The 19,349-nt window shown below is 41.4% G+C and overlaps 2 protein-coding genes across 2 annotated transcripts; one reads left to right on the forward strand and one right to left on the reverse strand.

Moving 5' to 3' along the window:
• Window positions 1–1,431: 1,431 nt before the first annotated feature.
• On the forward strand, window positions 1,432–5,865 carry rnf26 (ring finger protein 26). Its single transcript, XM_040009076.1, has one exon. It carries the CDS (start codon window positions 1,920–1,922, stop codon window positions 3,276–3,278), a length of 1,359 nt encoding a protein of 452 aa, XP_039865010.1. The 5' UTR covers window positions 1,432–1,919; the 3' UTR covers window positions 3,279–5,865.
• A 6,188-nt stretch (window positions 5,866–12,053) lies between these two features.
• On the reverse strand, window positions 12,054–18,167 carry c1qtnf5 (C1q and TNF related 5). Its single transcript, XM_040009077.1, has 3 exons — window positions 17,882–18,167; window positions 14,881–15,125; window positions 12,054–14,795 (listed from the first exon to the last, which is right to left on the reverse strand). The coding sequence occupies exons 2-3, from the start codon at window positions 15,110–15,112 to the stop codon at window positions 14,275–14,277; spliced, it is 753 nt and encodes a 250-aa protein (XP_039865011.1). The 5' UTR covers window positions 15,113–15,125; window positions 17,882–18,167; the 3' UTR covers window positions 12,054–14,274.
• Window positions 18,168–19,349: the final 1,182 nt, after the last annotated feature.

The raw sequence follows: 19,349 nt of genomic DNA on the forward strand, positions 1-19,349 counted from the left end.
TTTTTTTTTTAACATTTTTTATGTTAAATAAACACTGTTCATGTTTCAGCTGCTTCCTTATGGGTTGCTGCAGTGGATCATCTGCCTCCATCTCACATGTCTCTACCTCCATGAATCTCCATATTCAAAACCCAAGTCTAATATATCTATTATCCCTTCTTTGCACATAGCCAAACCATCTCAGCCTTGCCTTTCCAACTCCAGCTCCACCTGAGCTGTCTCTCTGATGTACTCATTTCTAATCCCGTCTATTCTGGTCACTCCCATTCAAAAATCTTAGCATCTTCAGCTCAGCATCCCGTCTCTTTGTTAGTGCCACCATCTCCAAACCATACATCGTAGCAGATCTCACTACCATCTTGTAAACCGTCCCATTCAGTCTTACAGTTATCCTTCTGTCACAAATCACTCCTCTCCACCAATTCCACTCTGTCTGCACCCTCTTTTCTTCACCTCTCCTGCATGTTGCCTGTCGCTTTAGATGCTTAGATTTTAATTAATCTACCTTCACTACCTCTACTCCTTGCATCTTCACTGCTGCACCTGCTTCCCTCTCATTCACACAGACTTTCATTCTTCTCCTCTTCAGTATAGTCCTTTATGTCTCCAGGCTGTCTTCCAACAAATCATTTTGATTGTTTAACTCTAAATGTGACTATAAACATGGGCGTAACTTTGTGCTGAACACTGGGTGGTGGGGGGTGGGGGGGTCAAGATCTCTGTCTAAATAAATAAATAAATCTGGGTAAATTCCCAGATGATTAAACATGCAACTATTTTGCTGGTAATAACTGAAATGAGTAAAGAAAACCATCAGCCTTTTTATCCAAGATAATTCAGAAATTTATTGGGGGGGGTATATTGGCTGGGTCTGATTATTTGGTGGGGGTCATAACCCCCCTAACCCCCCCTGAAATTACGCCCCTGACTATAAATCACAGACCTAAAATAATTCTGTATTTAGTAAGATTTGAAACTAGCAGGATAAACAATAAACTCATTAGGAATGTGCTTACTGAGGATCCAGGTCATTTTCACAGATGTAGACTATAACTTCATTTTGAAAGCAGATATTATTTTTTATAATTTTTCTGTTATCAGTTGTTATTATTACTGTTCTCACCAATGCTAGAAGTCACATTAATATTCAGTGTCGCAAATTTTGTTTAGTTTAAAAATAATGAAAAAGAGCAACAACAAATAAAAATGATTAAAAAAAATAAAAGAGGGTGTGAAAAAGCAAATAAAAAGTGTAGGGAAACAAAAACATTTAAAAGGATTTTAGAATCGCTTAGCTTAATTAAGTCAATTTTATAAATGTTATGGACATTGCGTAATTTTATTTCTGCATATTTATAATATGTTTTGAATGTGCGGCTTTTTTTCTAAACCCACTTTTTCCCGCTTGTAAACACCGGGGACACTGTGCGCATGCTCAGCGGAACGACGCACGTACGTAAGCTCACTCGACCAAAACAAATATGGCGGATACAGTAATGATGGTAAAGACTTCAAAACCTTTTGTCTGTTTTTTCCCCGGTTTTTCTTGATTTCGTTTATGGGTTCGGCCGTTTTATAAAGTCGTCGTTGGGCCGGAGAAGTGTTTTTGGATGGTAGTTTGACCGGACACCCAACAAAACGAAACCTGGAATATAAACGGAAGTGTATGTAGCTTTTTTGAAACTAAACATCCGCCTGTGCAGCGCGTGTTTGCTGTGGTATGTCGTTATTTCAGTGCATGAAAAATGGGGAAAACATGAAAAATAAAGACGTTGAGGTTCAACGACACGAAGAATGGTGTGCTGATTGAGAGGACCAACAATATGTAACTCAAAGCAAAGAAAGGAGAAATGGACTTAACGTGGATACAACCTGAGAGCACCGAGTGGTAAACAGTAATACTTTACAGAAATATTACCATGGGTTTGGTGAACTTTGTCATATCCACTGTAGGAAAATGTCTGGATGCTCTCTGCTTACTACTGGACCTGAACTTTGTCATCGTCCACACCGTGGTGCAGACTCTCCTGGCAGTTATCACCTTCATAACCAGCCTGCCCAGCCTCCTTTATAACTCGGTGCTGGAGCTGGGAAACCTCGTTCTGCTTTGCGCTGTGTCCACCGCGGAGGCGACATCAAACCTAGCTCACAGCACTGTGGCTAATCTGGGGAGCTTGTTGCTGGCTCTGGAGGGGCTCCTGGAGAGCTTGAAGATGGTGGGTTACCTGTCTATGCACGTCCTACTGCGTGGAAAGGAGCACTTGTGCCGAGGGCTGCTGTCAGTGATTGAGGGCTGTGGCATAGCAGTCAGCCTGGTGGTCTATTTTACCAACACGGTGGTAAACTTTGTGCTTATCGCTACCCAGAACGTCTACTTGGCGTTGGTCAGCATGTGGCAGACGGTTTCCACCCCACTGCAGAAGGCACTGGAGCTCACGTTGACCTGTTTCACCTTTCTGTACAGCAGCCTGGCCGGCACATCAGCTTTGCTATGGACACCCTGCAAGATGGTTTTGGACTTCCTGGTTTCACTGGTGCACATGTTCATTAGCATCTTCATACTGAACATCTACGGCCTCGTGCTCACCATTACTATTGCACTGGCCACCACCGCTTACCTAAACCCAGGACTGTCCCGACAGATTGCTGTGCGCGTTGTAGAATATATAAACTCCTTTTCACTTCTCCGTAGATTATGTTTGGCTCTCAATTGCATCACTTCAGCCTTACTGTGCTTGCCTCACTTTATACGCCGTAACGTGCAGTACCTGCAGAGGATCCTCTATCACATCTACCGACTGGAAAGACGACTTTGGCAGCAGTTGTCTCACCAAAGCAGCCTGATTGGCCTGATGCTCCGACCACATCTTCACAGGCAAAACAATAACAGCAACAACAGAGCTGGAGGTGACGGTGACCCTGGGGAAGAGAGGCGGGACCCACCAGATGGTAGAGCAGGAGATGGAGCCCACCAGGAGGTGCTCAATCCAGTTTTACCCTCCTCCAGCACAGACAAGCAGCTAAAGAAGAAGTCACGTTCAGGCGAAGATGGTAAACCTCTGCCAGCTGAGAGTCTGCTGACTCTGCTGAAGGAACAGGAGGAGAGGAAGAAGTGTGTGATTTGTCAGGATTGTGCCAAGACAGTGGTGCTGCTGCCTTGCAGACACCTCTGCTTGTGTAGAGACTGTACACAGATTCTTTTAAGGCAGCCCATCTACCAGCAGAACTGCCCGCTCTGTCGGCAAATGATCCTCAACACCATGGACGTGTATCTATGAGGGACCAGCCAAAGTGGATCAACTGGTGTCTGATACCAAGTAGCCTCACAGCCTATCAGTATCTACATGTATACGTTTTACCACCACTGAGCTTTACTATATAAGGTTTCTTTTTTGTCTTTTCACTTAAATGGGACTTAAGTGAAAAGACCAGACCAGACTTGTTAAACATACTGGATAGCTCTGGATTATTTGGGAATTGAGAGATTTAATGATAGTAAGAAAACAAAAAGTCACCAGGTTGTCTTCTGGTGTCAGATGCGTGCACACGTTAACAGCACATGTTGTGCCCTGATTCCATACTATACACTAAATGTAAACAACACATAGTATGTACAAGTTCTCATGGTAAACATTTTCTGTGAGTATGCAAGAAGTCAACATATTTATATGTGCACAATATTTGTGCCATGATGCATCACAAAAGTGATACAGCTGTATACATTTTGAGAGAAAGCCAGAGGTTTTGTTTTTTCAGCTGTAAGCACCTCTTTGTGCATTTTGCATCAAAAATGTAAACACAAGCTTCTTTTTCTCACATGACGCCTTGGAAAATATCAGAATTAGTTCTGTTCTCACTTCTGAGAATATTCCTTAGTTTAGGTGAGGTAGCAGCGTGGGTACGCCTTGCTTGCTTAATTCTACGCATTATTTTCCACTCCGTTCCTTCAGGCATCATATAAACTTTATACCCAAGGAGCTAGAAGTGTAAAAAAATCAATTTTCAGAATGATCTCTGTTCAGGGATGCAATGCTTACAATGCTTTAAATATCAGTCACGTGTGCAACTGTGTGTGTGTGTGTGTGTGTGTTTGAGCTTTGCTTTAATTTTTGCCTTCCCAGTGTAAATCCATACTCAAATCCTAGAGTTAGTCTTGAGTTTGGGGACAAGTCTCTCATTTAAGAGTAAGCTGTGTCTGTTGCTGCTTGCCACAGGGATGCACTGATTAATCAGCCACGCATCAGCTGTTTGCCAGTGTTAACCTTGCTGACTGCCTGCTACCCATTTAAGATGATAACTACAGTGGCCCTGCGAGGTCAAACGGACTGCAACTAAAGAAACATCAGCAAATAGAGAAAGAAAAGACTGCAAAAATACAACAAAAATAGAAAAAAACATTGCAAAAGCTAAAAAAAATTTTAGGTTTTTAGTTTCTGGGGAAACAACTATTTGATGCAGCAGCTGTGGAAGTTACAGAAACCAAAACGTGAAGGATTGCACTGAGACACACTCGACAGAAGCAAAAGATTCATTATCGTTGTAAAGGAGAAGCAATGCAAGGCAGTATATATTGTTTTAATCACACAATTCATACAGTACTGTAGATGTATGTTTGCTGTTAGCTGTTTACTGTTAGCTTGTCACTTCCACAGCTGTCCTGTCACGTTATTGTCTTCCCAAAAACACTTTAGTTTTCTTTGGTGTTTTTTTTCCCGTTTAGTTTTTCCTTTAATAGTGTTGTTTCAGTTTCTGCTGTGTTTTGCGTGCTTTTACAGAATTTTTCAGTTTACTGGTGGGTTTCTTTTAAGATGCAGTGCATTTGACCATTCAGAGTTCTTAGGTTTGGTCAACTGAATGCTCAAAAACAAGGTGGTTAAGAGGTCTGGTATATTCTTAAAATTGTTTGTTTGTTTGTTTGTTTGTTTTAAGTTTCCCTGGCACAAATGGAGTATTAAATTAAAGTAAAATCGGTCCAAATTTCACCTTCAGTGCATCTCTCGTGTTCCAGTGTCGCTACATTGAGCCTCAAAAAAAAAGCTTTTCTACCACTCATGTCTTAAATTGTTGTGATTCCAGTGGGCCAAGCTGTGAAGGAAGGAAGCTAACACTGTGCTTTTACTTTATTAGTGAACACATAATTCCACATGCTGTACGCATGAATGTTGTATGTATAAATGCAGCTTTCACCCTTTAGACCAGATTCTGTGAACCACTTCACCATTTTGTCTTTCCAGTCAGGCTTGATTCCATTTATTGTATCTTATTTCTTCCAGCTGATAGGGTCTTTCCTGTCCTCTGCCAGAGGTGAGTTACAGTCACAACTGACAAGTAATCCATAAATGGTTTTCCCTTTCTTTTGACATTGCTGTAAAACTGATTTCTGTGGTATAAAAGGACCATAAACAAATAAGGACTTTGCAATTTAATTTGCGGTTGTTTCTCCCTTTTTTTCTGTTTCATTTAAAATATTAAAATTGATTTATGTTAAAAGTTTACAGGACGATATTTTGTCACCAGTTATTGTGTTGTTATTGATGGTGGGTGGTGTAGAGAGTTGTGTAATGGAAAATACTGATGATGTCATGTTTTCTACTGCAGGTGAAAGCGGTCTTAGTGTCAATTTGGAAGATTATTCATGATTCTAGAGCCTGTAGTCAGAATAGACCGCTCTCAGGTATTTCTAAAGCACCAATGGCAGTCCTAACTAAAGATTGCAGTGGGTAGAAACACATGCTGATTGCTGAATGTATGAACTGTGTGAGCAGTGAAGGACTGTGAGTTAACGACATGAATGTGTGTTATGTTTTTTAAATTGCCATGTGACTGTCTTGTGTTTGTAATAAAATAACAATCCCTGAAACTGAAGCTCTTCATCTTCCTTCATCCAAGTGAATGTTTTTGTACGATTTTACCTGCAGAGGATTTTATTAAACAACCCATTAATTCATTAATCTATAGCATGGCATCGAACACCAAAAAGAAGTTTTAAGACCATCTTAAAATGCTTTGTCCAACCAGCAGTGCAAAGATGTGTGGTTTCATAGAAAACTGATTATTAAGTACACCAGTTCAGTTCCTCATTAATGCAAATATCTATAGACAACCACATGGCTGCAGCTCAGTGCGTTTAGGCATCTTGACAACCATGTTCAAAACGAGCAACAGAAAGGAGGAAAAGGTCATTTTAGGTGACCCTGATCAGCCGGTCTTAGGTTTTTCCATACAACCATCTCTAGGATTTACAGAAAATGGTCTGAAAAGGGGAAAATTATCCAGTGAACTGCAGTTTCTCGGGGTGAAAATGTCTTTTTGAAGTCAGGTTGAAGTAGAATGGTCAGACCCTTTTGAACTGATAGGAAGGCATCCTGTGAAAGGTGTGTAGTATCCTGTGGAGCATCTCTGAATGCACAGTATGTCAAGGCAGATGAGCAACAGCAGCAGAGGACCACACTGGGTGCCACTCCTGTCAGCTAAGAACAGGAAACTGAGGCTACAACAGAAGATTGAAAAACATTGCCTGATCTGATCAGTCGTGCAAGATATATCTTGATACCTGAAGTATTGTTCATTAGGCTTTTTTATTCCACAGTTGTTGAAATAACAAATAGGTAAGATAAATAATAGAAGATAAGATTTGCTTTTAAATTTACAAATGTGAAACAGACAACTTGCTCTGACGTCGATCTTAATACATTTCTTTTTACATAAGGCACAAAATCTGCCAGCTGTACAAAGTGAACTGCAGAGGATGCAACTCTGGACAGTTGATGACATCGGTCATTTCAGGACTGAGGCTCTAAAATAGGCTAAATCTCCCTTCAGGTGAGTTTTGAGGGAAGATCCAGCCTCAGGAAGGAGGGTACCACCTCTGGTTGAATGCCTCATGCTGTTTCTGTAAACATGTTTCCAAGTGAGCACAGATGCAAAAAGTATATTAAAACTAAAAAGAAAATAAATATTGCGAATGAACATCCTGTGTTCTTCCATGTTTTAGTACTGTGACCATGAAGTTGGTCAAAACTGGCTGAAGAAAATGTGACAGGCTAAAAAAGCTTGACGGTTACTGTTATTTCCTGCAAGAAAAAAAGAATTCACGTCTGTTGTGACACATCAGACACAAAGGGCGGTTTGGGGAAATGAGTGTAGCTGTGATTCAGGTGCAGCACATGAGAGGAAACAGCCACACTCAGGAAAGGCGTTTAAAAAAAAGAAAATAAAACATGTCGTAAAAGAATAACCACAGGTGCAAATAATAAAAGTATCGATGACTGAGTCACACGCAGCACTGAGAGTCGCAGTGTTGTTCACTGTGGCTGTCATTAAATATCACAGCCAGCAGTACTGTTGATACCCACACCTGTACTTCTCTCGCTATATGAAAATTCTATTCAGTACCAGAAAACAGAGAAAACCAAAACAATCATATTAGCCCGTTAAGCAAGCACTTTGACGAGAGTGAGAAGGAAAAACTCCCTTTTAACAGGAAGGGTATGTATAAAGTAATACAGACTTGTTACACATTTATTTTACTTATGGTAGCAAAGATGATGCAACAGTTCAGAGATAGTTTAGCTTTCACGTCTTTTGATTCTGAAGATAAAGGAGCTGCTTTGTGAATGAGGGTGCGTGTCTGGAGCTTGCAGAAAGGCTGCAGGATTAAGGGGGGAAAGGGGTCCTAATGGCCAGCTGGGAATACTACTATAATCCTACTACAATTCATCAGAGCCTTGTGGCTTACAGCTTCAGAGGCTTCATTCTCATTCCCAATGTTCCCTCTAAAAATATCTCCATATTAAACATCTGCTCAGATTTTTAAAGTCCACCTTGACCTCCATAAATATAATTCTAATGTTTCTTTTTGCACTTAAACTATGTTGCTGTTAAATCATTCTGGCTCTGGCTCAGCTGGAGACAATAAGACTTATTATTTAAATGACAGAGAGGTGAGGTTGCTACCTGACCCCCAACCTCAACAGACTGTAAGACACCAAAAGCAAATCCGGGTGCTATTTGTTGTCTCCTGACCTGTGAGCCCAGCCTCAGCAGTGTTTATGTTTGTTGCAAATGAGGGTGGTGTTAACAGAGGAGAGGAAGTTTGATGTCAGGAGAGGAGCAAGAAGAAGTAAACCGAGGCGAGCAAAATGCTCCGGGGATCTGACCTCTTCCTTCTGACCCCGGTGGTCTTGCAGTGTGGGAAAATCTCAAACTCCAGCACGCTCATCTTTGACTCATTCAGGCTCTACTTCTTCTGATTTTAAGCACCATCTAGGTAAAGGTTTAGAGCCACTGTGGCAGAGACAAGGAAGAAATGGGCAGCTCATTAGCCTCAGCCTCAATCCTAACCCTCACTCTACTGTAATTAAGAGATTTGTTGTAATGAATCCAACTAATCCCGATAGCCTTTAATAAACAGAGTGTGTGATGTATGGGCAGCTCAGAGGCTGAAGCTGGTAACCACTGAAGGAGGAAGCTGGATGGTAGCAGATCCAGCAGTTTTGTTGATACTTCGTGGTACTGTGATACCTTGAGCTTTAAACCAAAGAGAAGCACTTGCTACTTTTTGCTATGGCTGAAAGACTACTGAAAACAAAAATAGGCAGTGATGCTGATTTAAATGTAGTTCTTATAAGAAATATCCAGACCCATGATTTGTAACACTGACTCTGTGAATTTAATGTAGCTTCTATTTTTAAAAAACACTAATCAACAGAAAATGGGCCATAATGTCAGCGTGAAGAAAAGTACAAGTGTTTGTACAAGTCCCTTTGATGGGACACACCCAAATCGTTTGTTATTTCTATGCCCATTGAAACTTTCTGGTCAAGAGGGACATAAAAGATCTGATTACAGTACTGTACAAAAGTCTTGAGACACTCCTTATTTCTTAACATGTTGCTGGGAAAAGGGAAAACAGATGTAGTGATTTATTGAAACAGTATGTGAGACTGAGCAGACTTTGGTGTGATTGTCTTCATTATTCAACACAGCCTGAACTCTCTTAGACAGTTTTTTTTTTTGTAATTTATATAAGTAGTCTTCAGGAGTAGTTCTCCAGGCTTCTTAAAGGACAGTCAAATCTCTTCTTTGGATGTTGGCTGTGTTTTGTTCTGTTTTCTGTCAAGATGATCCCACACTGAGTCAATAATTTTGAAGTTCAGCTCTGGGGAGGCCAATCCATGGATGACTCTGGTCCACTGTGTGTGTTTTCACTGCACTAGCAGTGTGTTTGGGATCATTGTTTTGTTCAAGTGTGAAACCATTGACAGTCAAATGGTTTTGCATGGAGAGTCACAATCTCACAGACATTTCCACGACCGGTGGCTGAAATGATGTCCAAACCACGACAGAGCCTCCAGTGTGTTTTACAGATGGCTGTAGACACTCACTGTTGTACCTCTCTCCTCGGCTCCTCTGCACATAGTGATGACACTTTGAACCAAAACTTTCAAATTTGGAAAGTTTCATCACTCCATCAGACCCGTTGCCACTGATTTTTCAGACCAGTTGTTGTGTAACATAGCATGACAAGACCTTTTCTGCCTGTTTCCCTTTCTTAGGAATTGCTTCTTGACAACTATCCTTCCACTGAGACCGTTTCTGATGAGGCTTCATCGAGCAGATAGTAGATCAAACGAAAGGTCAAATACATCTCTCAGATCCTGTGTCAGGTCTTTGCTGGATTTAGTTCCCATTTCTTAAGGGCATGACTTTCAGATACTATTCATGATTAAAGATACAATTTAAAACTGGTTGTTTGCTAAGTTTTCTGTATTGTGTAGACACAACACTGATTCACCCCTACAGTTATGAAAATCCCTACAACAGGATTTAAATTCTAAATTTCTTTACAAAGTAGACAGACTGCACTGTGACAGGAAGCATGACAGGAGACTTTTGAGAAGATCTGGTGCAATTTAAACTCATAAACTCCTGGATGCTATCAGGTGAAAATATGAAGTTCTCCTGGCGGTTGAATCATCATTCAGCCTACATGCTGACACGCAGCCAGTTCAAAACTCCATTTAGTACTCACACATTTTCACAGTGAGTCCTAATGTTACACCAGCTTTCATACATTCATAATGAACAGAGAAGAGCACAGAGTGAGTCGGCGAGGTTCACGTATTGATCTGTCTAAAGTACGTCTGAGCTGCTTCACAGATGTGGGTTTGTTTTATGATAACAGTTACTCTAATATAGATCCCGTCTATCAATATAGATACATTTGTATGCATGCATGCAAGTGTTTTTGTCTTAAATAATCTGATGTTTACAATTTTAAAATATTTCATTGTTTCTAATTGTGTTTTTGTGTTTCAGGAGCAGGAAATAAAGTATCTTGTTTCTCTTGTCTAGCTTGTCAAGTGTGCATTCTGTTAAAATGAGAAGAAATGTTTAGTAACTAAGGGAGTCCCTTTGTGACATGATGGAGAGTAGCTACTGGGTCACAAACTGAACTAATAAAATTTTCATTCCTGTGCAGCGTGGATCTATTTTAACATCAGCAGCTTCTATTGAACACATCATAAAGGCACCTCAGGAGTGTCAATACTGCTGGCTGAAATCACGAGTCCTGCCCAGACACTGTGAAGTAACGACACTATGAAGTTTGCAGGCAGTGGTGCTGAATAGCGGTGCAACACTGCCCCCTGCTGGATGAAGTGTTTCCATCAGCTCTAGACAAAATACGCAGCTTTGAGCAAAAGAATGGCAGGGCTATAAATACACATGGGGGTAATCAGGGGAATAGGACACAAGAGGGTAACAAGACAAAGCTGAAAGTGTAGCATAATACAATCTAAAATCGTGTTACTCGTTTCTTCTTTTTCTTCTTCTTTTTTCAGCTGCTCTCTTTAGGGGTTGCCACAGCAGATGCAACATCTTCTTCTGTCCTTTTCTTTTCCTCCTGCCAAGTAGCTCCATCTTCAACATCCTTTGTCCAATACATCTGCTGTCTCTTTTTTCCACATGTCCAAACCGTCTCAGTCTTCCCTCTCTAATTCACTCCAAATTGTTACACTTGAGCTGTCCCTGCACTCTGTGTGTTGTGGTCACATCTTCAGCTCTGCCACCTCCTTCTCAGCCTCCTGTCTTTTTGTTAGTGCCACCGTCTTAAAATCATGCACCATCTTGTAAACCTTCTCTTTTACTCTTGCTGCTATTTCTCTGTTACAAATTACTTGTGACTCTAGTCTCCACCTGCTCCATCCTGCCTGCACTCTCTTCTTTACCTCTCCTGTGCTCTGTCATTGCTTTGAATGGTTGAAACCAGGTATTTAAACTCATCCACCTTCACTACCTCTACTCTTCTTTGCTTTTACACCTCCCTCCTACACGTGTATTCAGTCCTGCTTCTACTGACGAGGAAGAGTAAATCATGACCTTACTTCAATGAACAAATAAAATCTGAAAAATTGAATTTTAGATCTTTTCTTTTTGGGACATCAATCAGACCTTGGGTACTTTGATTTGTAGCTGCTTTATCTGCAGCTACATCTTAATCCAAATGTCAGACTCTCACCTTCTTTTTCTGAAGTGCCCAGTCTGTATTTCAGGGAGTGATGTCACTGTCTGCTTTACCCTCAATTCTAAGCCTCAACATAGCGATGAAGGCTGTGAACTAATGGAAATAACTGACGTACGCCAAGGGAAAACTTATTAACTCATTGCATCCTTCTCCCTCCCCGAGCAGGAATAGTTAGAAGGACCCATCTGGAGCTTAATATTGTGCAGGGGTTTGACAGAGAAATAAGAGAATAACATTTCATCATGTCTGAGTGTATCTAACAAGACTTTTGCGAGCTCTGGTCTTGTCGGAGTTTATTCGAGAAAATAAACAGTTCAGCCCCAGATGTCAAGAAACAGAGGGAGCGGCTCATCTGAGTAAACCATGAGATTAATTCACACCCATGATTATTGTTGGGAGGAGAGAGAGATGCTGACTAACATCAACCAGCTCGTAGTGTATCTGTCAGGGTACTTAGAGCGTTTGGTGAACTCATTAGGCAGAGGTACCTAGCATGAATCCAGTGGAAAATGAATATTTTCCAGCCTTTTTCATTTGGGTATTTACTTTAGTAGTTTTCTGCCTTTGGGAATTAAAGCAGAGGACTTGGGCATTATTCATAGAAATGCCATGTGAAAGCACTTTATGCAACTTTACACTAGAGAAAACACTACATTTTGACTTCACTACATTTGGTTTTTACTTTTCAGATTAAGATGTTACATTGAATGCATTAAATTTAATTAAATATACAGTTGTGTGAATAAGTGTTTGCCCCCTTCCTGATTTCCCTTTTTTTTTTGTATGTTTGTCACCCTTAAATGTATCAGATCATCAAACACATTTAAATATTAGACAAAGACAACACAAGTAAACACAAAATGTAGTTTCTAAATGAAGGCAAGTGTTATTAAGGGCAAGTAAAAAACATAAATGACGCCATGCTGTGATTCAAGGAAATTTGCGAACAAATGAGAAACAAAGTAACTGCGATCTCTCAGTCTGAAAGGGTTGTAAAGTCACTTTTAAAGCTGTGAGACTCCAGCAAACCACAGTCAGAGCCTCCCAGGAGTGGCAGGCTGACCAAAATTACACTGAGAGCACAGCAACGACTCATCCAAGAGGTCACAAACGACCCCAGATCAACATTTAAAGGATTGCAGGCCTCACTTGCCTCAGTTATAGTCAGTGTTCATGACTCCACTATGAGAAAGAGACTGGGCAGATTTCCAACGCTGAAGGAAGATAAAGGCTCGTCTCAGTTTTGCTAGAAAACATCTTGATTATCCCTTCAGATGTTTGGGAAAATACTCTGTGGAAGACAAAATTGTAACTTTTTGGAAGGTTTGTGTCCCATTACATCTGGTATAAAACGAACATCATACCAACAGTAAAGTATGGTGGTGTTAGTGTGATGTTCTGGAGCTGTTCTGCTGCCTCAGGACCTGGAAGACTTGCTGTGGTAAATGCAACCATAAATTCTGCTGTCTACCAAAACATCCTGATGGAGAGTGTCCAGCTGTCTGTTCGTGACCTCAAACTGAAGCACACTTGAGTTCTGCAGCAGGACATTGAGTCAAAACACACCAGCAAGTTCACCTCTGAATGGCTTATGAAAATCAAAATGAAAACTTTGACTCGTGGCCTAGTCAAAGTCTTGACCTGAATCCGACTGAGATGCTGTGGCATGACCTTAAAAATGCGGTTAATGCTCGAAAACCCTCTAAAGTGGCTGTATGACCATAACTCTACAAAGACGAGTGGCTCAAAATGCACAGCGCTGAAAAACTCTCACTGCCAGCTATGACAAATGCTTGATTGCAGTTGTTGCTGCTAAGAGTGGCCCAACCAGTCATTAGGTTTAGGGGGCAATCACTTTTTCACGCAGGGCCATGATGGTCTGAATTTTTTCCCCTCTTTATAATAAACATCTTCGTTTTCAAACAGCATTTTGTGTTTACTTGTGTTAAGAATACTAAACCCAAAAAACTTTTATTTTGTATTTTTGACCTTCTTGAAACATCTCACAACCTCATACATTTATTTGCAACTATTAATGAGGGAATAGACTGTATATAAAGTAGTTAAAACAGGTTCCAGATTTTCCATTCATTTATAATTATTACCAGCCCTATTATCTTACACTAGATTACATCCACAGCAGAACGAGGGCTTTTAACACATTTATAAGAGTATATTTTTCAAATCATTCTCATGCATTGCTTTTTTCAAATAGCAGTATCAGGGGTATTTTTACTGTTTTCCATTTGCACTTTGTCTTCAGTGAAGTATTTGAGTTCTTTTCCCTCTTAAAATCAGGCAGGGATGTTATCAGAAAGAGTCTCGACTTTCCTGTTTGGAGTTAACTGTGCAGCTCCAGCCTAATGCCTGATCCACTTTCATTCATGGCCAGAGACATACTTCAGTCTAGTGTGTTTTCAAAAGTCTAAAAATGTATTAATGTCTCGCGTTAGAGCTGTAGACACTAAAACAAAATGCAATAGAACAGTGGCATAAAGGCTGTTTGGGGATTTGTGGTCTGACATCTGTTAGAAGAATTAACTGTCAGCAGTTTAAAAGCTGAAAGTGCAGAACAGACACAGAGTAAACTGTACCGTTCATTGTGTGCGCCTCAGTACACCATGTGCTATTCGGGTTACATTGCCTGGTGTGTTTTTTATTTATTACACAAATACAGCTGTATCGTGTCACGGATGATTCACTTGTCTGTCCAGAATGTCTTAGTAAGGAAATAAAAGCGGCACATGTCAGGCAAACACAGCAGAGTTTTTCCAGTCCGAGTACACCAAGAAGCCGGTGAAGCTGCTGTCTGTCTTGGTGCTGGAGTAAAATCCATTGTACTCTGAGAGAGCCATCTGCACCCACACCTGATCGCCGGGGATGAGGTGAAGCAGGGAGCCGCCTGAAAGAGATGCCGGTTTGGGCCAGTTGCCATAAAACTGAAAATAAGAAGCCACAGCGTGTCCGTTCTTCATCAGGTCGAACTGCAGGCTGGCGCGGTACACCGTGGCGTGGACGGCAAAGTAGTAGACTCCAGGGACTTTGCAGGTGAAGCGTCCCGTCTCTGAGTTGTAGTCGCCCTGTTCATTGATCAGGATGGTGTCAAAGCGGACTGCGTCGCCCACATTCAGGGGCGAGGTTTGGCCCTGAGAGAGTTTGACACTGAAGGCGGATTTAGGAGCCACTGCACACTCGCCCGGCTGCCCCCTTTCCCCCTTTTCTCCAGGGTCACCCCTGTCTCCAGTCAGGCCTCGCACTCCTGTCTCACCTGGAGAGGAGGAGGAGGTGCACAAATATGAGAATCCTGCACCGATTTATCACATGCTCACAAACAAATCCATATAAGTACGTACCTGGGGCCCCTCTCTCCCCTCTCTCCCCTTTTTCCCCAGGAGCAGCATCCCTCCCATCCCTCCCATCTCTCCCTGGCTGACCAGGACTGCCATGAACCCCAGGAGAACCTGGGATACCAGGGTGGCCAGTACACAGACTGGGGGGGATCTTATTGTCCTCTAACTGGTTGGAAAGATGGACTTGTAGGACGAGGAGGGAGGGGAACAGGGACAAGAGTCTGAGTGAGGTCATTGCAGTCTCAAGGCTGAGAGAAAACGAGAAATGAAAAAAAAAAACAGATGAACAAGCACAAACAGATCTGTGGACGAGCAACACTGCATTACAGACAATGGGAAATATTGACCTGGCTAAACAAAAGAAAACCACAACTCCCACTAAAATAAAACAAAACATTATGAAAATAACAGAGGGATGAAGAGCGCATGTAATTTCTGGAAACTGCAGCATACATAAACACCAAATGGGTGATTTACACATGATTTATGCCCTTACAGTAAATATGTATTAGTTTTTTCGTCAGACAGGCTCTGACAGAGACTTACAGAAATCTGTCAAGTAGATTCAAACAGTCTCATCCTCTACGGAGTGGAAGCTCTCGTTTAAAACTCAACCTAACTGATTGATTGACAGTTTTATATCAGGCACAAAACTCAAATAACAACAAAACAAATTGTAAACAGAGTAAAAGTAAAAGACATCAGGTTTCCATGAATATCTCTATAGAACACGTAATTTACATGCTCCAAACTTATTTCACCCTATCTTCTTCAATCACAATATAATGCAATGACCTTGAGTATTATAAACAATAATGCAAAACAGAGGCTTTTGTTAAAAAGTATAAAATTTTGCCACTCACCACCTCACAGTTTGATTTATGGACAACATGTCAGCGTCTTAGATTTAGAGTAAAGATGGTGAGGGCTTCACTGAATTCGCTTCGGGCAGCGCTCCAATCATAAAAATAATCCCTTTGGGATTTGTTGGACCTGATTATCAAACAAACTAAATATCATGTTTGATCAGAAAGTACATTTTTTTGTTCCCATATGTACGACAGAAAACAAAGTCACAGCTGTATAACAAAATATTAAAACACTTAATTGAGCATGTTTATGTATACGGTGCAAAAAAGCCACATGAGCATGCAGGGTGCAGGGAGATCAGACCGGACCAGAGGGAAGTCATTTTAACTCTTTGACTCTTTGCATTTACATAACAGCCTAGTTTACAGATTTACAGCAACGGTCATTTCTAAACAGGTCGTTTGTATGACACAGGCTGCGATATGATGGGCATCATAGACAATTTCCAGCTCAGGAGGTGGAAAAAAACATCTTCAACTACTCGTTTAGCAAAGATTAGTGAGCTCTACAAATCAAAACACTAATATTCTAAACAGATGTTTCATATAAAAGTTTGTTGACACGCTGAATACCAGCTGGCCTACTCAGAAACGACTTACAGTCACACCTAACACTCAAATTCTCTCTTTCTCTCCCTCTGCTTCCTGCCCGTCCCTGAACACAAGCGGCCTCGGCCCTCAGACGACTCTGCCCAGACACTCAGGTTATCAAAGTGCTAATCTCTGCTAACTACTCTGTATAAAATGTGGAATGTTTTTAAAATATATATATTTGTCCTGCAGCACTTCAAAGGCTTTATCTTTCTTTTCCTGCCAGGTTTTCTCTCATCCAGGATCCAATCAAAGAAGAAGAGGAGATAAAAAGCTGCACTGTTGGATCCTCGGCCTGAGAGCAGGAGGAGGAGGAAAGCTAACAGCTGTCTGAAAGCAGGTTTAGTAATGAAAACCTGCAGTTTGTGGTGTGTGACAATAATGAGAAAAGTCGGGTCTTGTTGGTCTCCTAATGGGAAGTTACCTCCACAACAGCTGCAGGAACAGAGAGAAGAGGGCAGAAAGAAGGACGAGGGGGGATAAAAGCAGAAAGTCAAGAGAGAGAAACTGTAAAAAAAAAAAAAAAAAAAAAGGAGGAGGAGGAGGAGGGATACTGAGTTACATGAGTTACATTTCTGCATTCTTGGCAGAAATAGAGAGCAGACATGAGAACAAATACTGGAGAGTCTGAGCAGATGTCTGCAGCCACTCCTCAGTAGCCCTCAGATGATTAGAAACATTTATGGTTTCAATAAAAGCACGAAAAACTCAATCTGCTGTTTATAGGCCACTAATATGTGAACCACAAGGTTCACTGGAGAGGATCGCTCAGTCCTCTGACTTACCATCTTTTCCTTTTTTCATGCAGACACTATCCAAAGCAGCACTGTAACTGCCTTGTTTTTGTACTTTTTTTAAATCCAATCAGCATTTTTTTCCATCCAATCCACTTCACTGCTCTGGAGCTCTGATGGAAACTTAAGTTTTGCTACCTGGGTGGTTCAGATGAACATTTCAGAGCAGTTTAATGGTTTTATTGCAGCACCACAGCCATTCGGTAAAAAGTCTGGCACGTTGCCTTCAGGCCAGCTGGAGTTTGATGATATTATCCACATTTACTGTAACTCAGTATCAGGCTGTTAAAGGCAAAGCTGCCTGCTTTATTATGACTCTCTCGTAGTGGGAAGTACTGTAACTAGGTAGAGACAGTAGACACAAATTCTAGTTATTTAATTTATACTCATTCAGCATGTTGCCATTGTTATTGTCATAGTTTTATTTTTACTGTACTACAGTGTCAGACAGCTTCAGATTCAGTCTGTGATGATTTAAATAAAGCTGAGGCATAAAGAAAACCTCCTTTCTGTGATAATAATCCAGTACTGTAAACACAGCAACATAAAAACTGTGTTATATTCTACTGTGTAGCAGCTGTGTACTTCTTCTTTTGATACTTGAGCATTTTTACTGCGTAATTCTCTCTCATAGTCATAGCTGCGCAGTACACGACGCAATATGTGGAGAAAAAGAGCTTTTTGCTGTGAAATGAAAGCACTGACAAGCAGCTTTCATTGTTTAATTGTAGGAAAGATTCAAAACTTTACCAGATGATGCACTGAAGTCTTGAAGTTCTGCTGCTTCTGATGACGATGATGACGACGACGGTGATGTTCGTATATGTGTGACCAGTGAAAGCTGTTCCTCCTGGTCAGAGAGTCCTGCTGGGAAAAACTGAAAGGAAATGGTAATGAAGCCCAATTAGAAACTGCGGTGGGTGGGTGTGTGTGTGTGTGTGTGAGAGAGAGGAGGAGCCGTGGGTGGAGGAGACATGCAGAGGAAAATATGTGATGTTAGTCCAGCACAAATAAGAGAAAAATGGAGCTGAAAAACAAGTGACAAAACCAGCGTGAGGGGAGTGATAAACGGAGGAGTGTTTAGGATGTTGCATAACAGTGTTGGGGGAAACTCTCCAAGGCAAAACCACAGAAAGTTCAGAGGGGCTGCAGTCAAAAGAGGCAAATGTCCCCAGAATGCATTGCTGCAGCTGAAACTAAGCTGTCCTCAAGCTTCGTTATACAAAAACGCTGCTGCCTACAAAGACAGAGCCTCAAAGAAAGGCAAACACGGACGTGTAATGTGATGCAAGGAAGTCAGATGGGCACACACACATACACGGATTTTCGTCTCCCTCCTGTGTGATTATCTGCTTCCAAGGTGAAGTAATTTTCTCCATCCAGATAGCATCTTCTAATATCAGGCCTCCACTCAAGCAAGACTCTGACAGTAATCCTCTTTTCCCATGTAATCCTTTGCTGGTAGCGTTTAGTTGATAAGGGAAGAGGTCTTAATATGCTTTTGGCAAAAGGAGGTGGAATTTGAGCTGGTTACTTTTTGCAGCTTCCAGAGGGGTAAAAACAACATGTTTCACTGTTTTCATGCAGCACTGACCCCGAAAAGACTCAGCCTGTGCCAGAACTGGACATGGTAGAGTTTGAGATCACAGCACTCTGAATCTATGTGGAGAAAACAGAGTGAAGCCTTTCAGCAACGTGCAGTTAGCTTCCACATCGAGCAAAGTGAATACATAGGTATAAATGGTGTATTTGATCTTTTGGATTTGCAGAGGGATGGTGGTGTCGCTTTGAGGGTCAACATTTTGGTCCACGTGAAATACCTGAAAAACTATTTGATAGAATGCAGTAAAAGTTGCACATAAATTCATTTTCCCCAAAGTAGTTATATACAGTCTCACATGAACAACAACATATGACATATTACAACTTGTCATTATCCATCCATCCATCCTATTCCGCTTATCCAGGGCCAGGTTGCGGGGGCAGCAGCCTAAGCAGAGACACCCAGACCTCTCTCTCCCCACCCACCTATTCCAGCTTGTCTGGGGCAACACCAAACGCGCCTCCGCAAAGCCCTACTTTATCCTGGTGGAGGGGTTTGTGTCTCCCAGAGATCCCAGGGGCTATGTTTTCCGGGGCGCTTCTGGTCCCCCGGAAAACTGGTCCTGGGTCAGGTACCAGACAAAGAGCGATTCAGTAGACTTGGTGTTCTATGAGT

Source organism: Simochromis diagramma, unplaced genomic scaffold (assembly GCF_900408965.1).
Source record: "Simochromis diagramma unplaced genomic scaffold, fSimDia1.1 OVJJ01000344.1, whole genome shotgun sequence".
In the NCBI taxonomy this organism is placed as follows: domain Eukaryota; kingdom Metazoa; phylum Chordata; class Actinopteri; order Cichliformes; family Cichlidae; genus Simochromis; species Simochromis diagramma.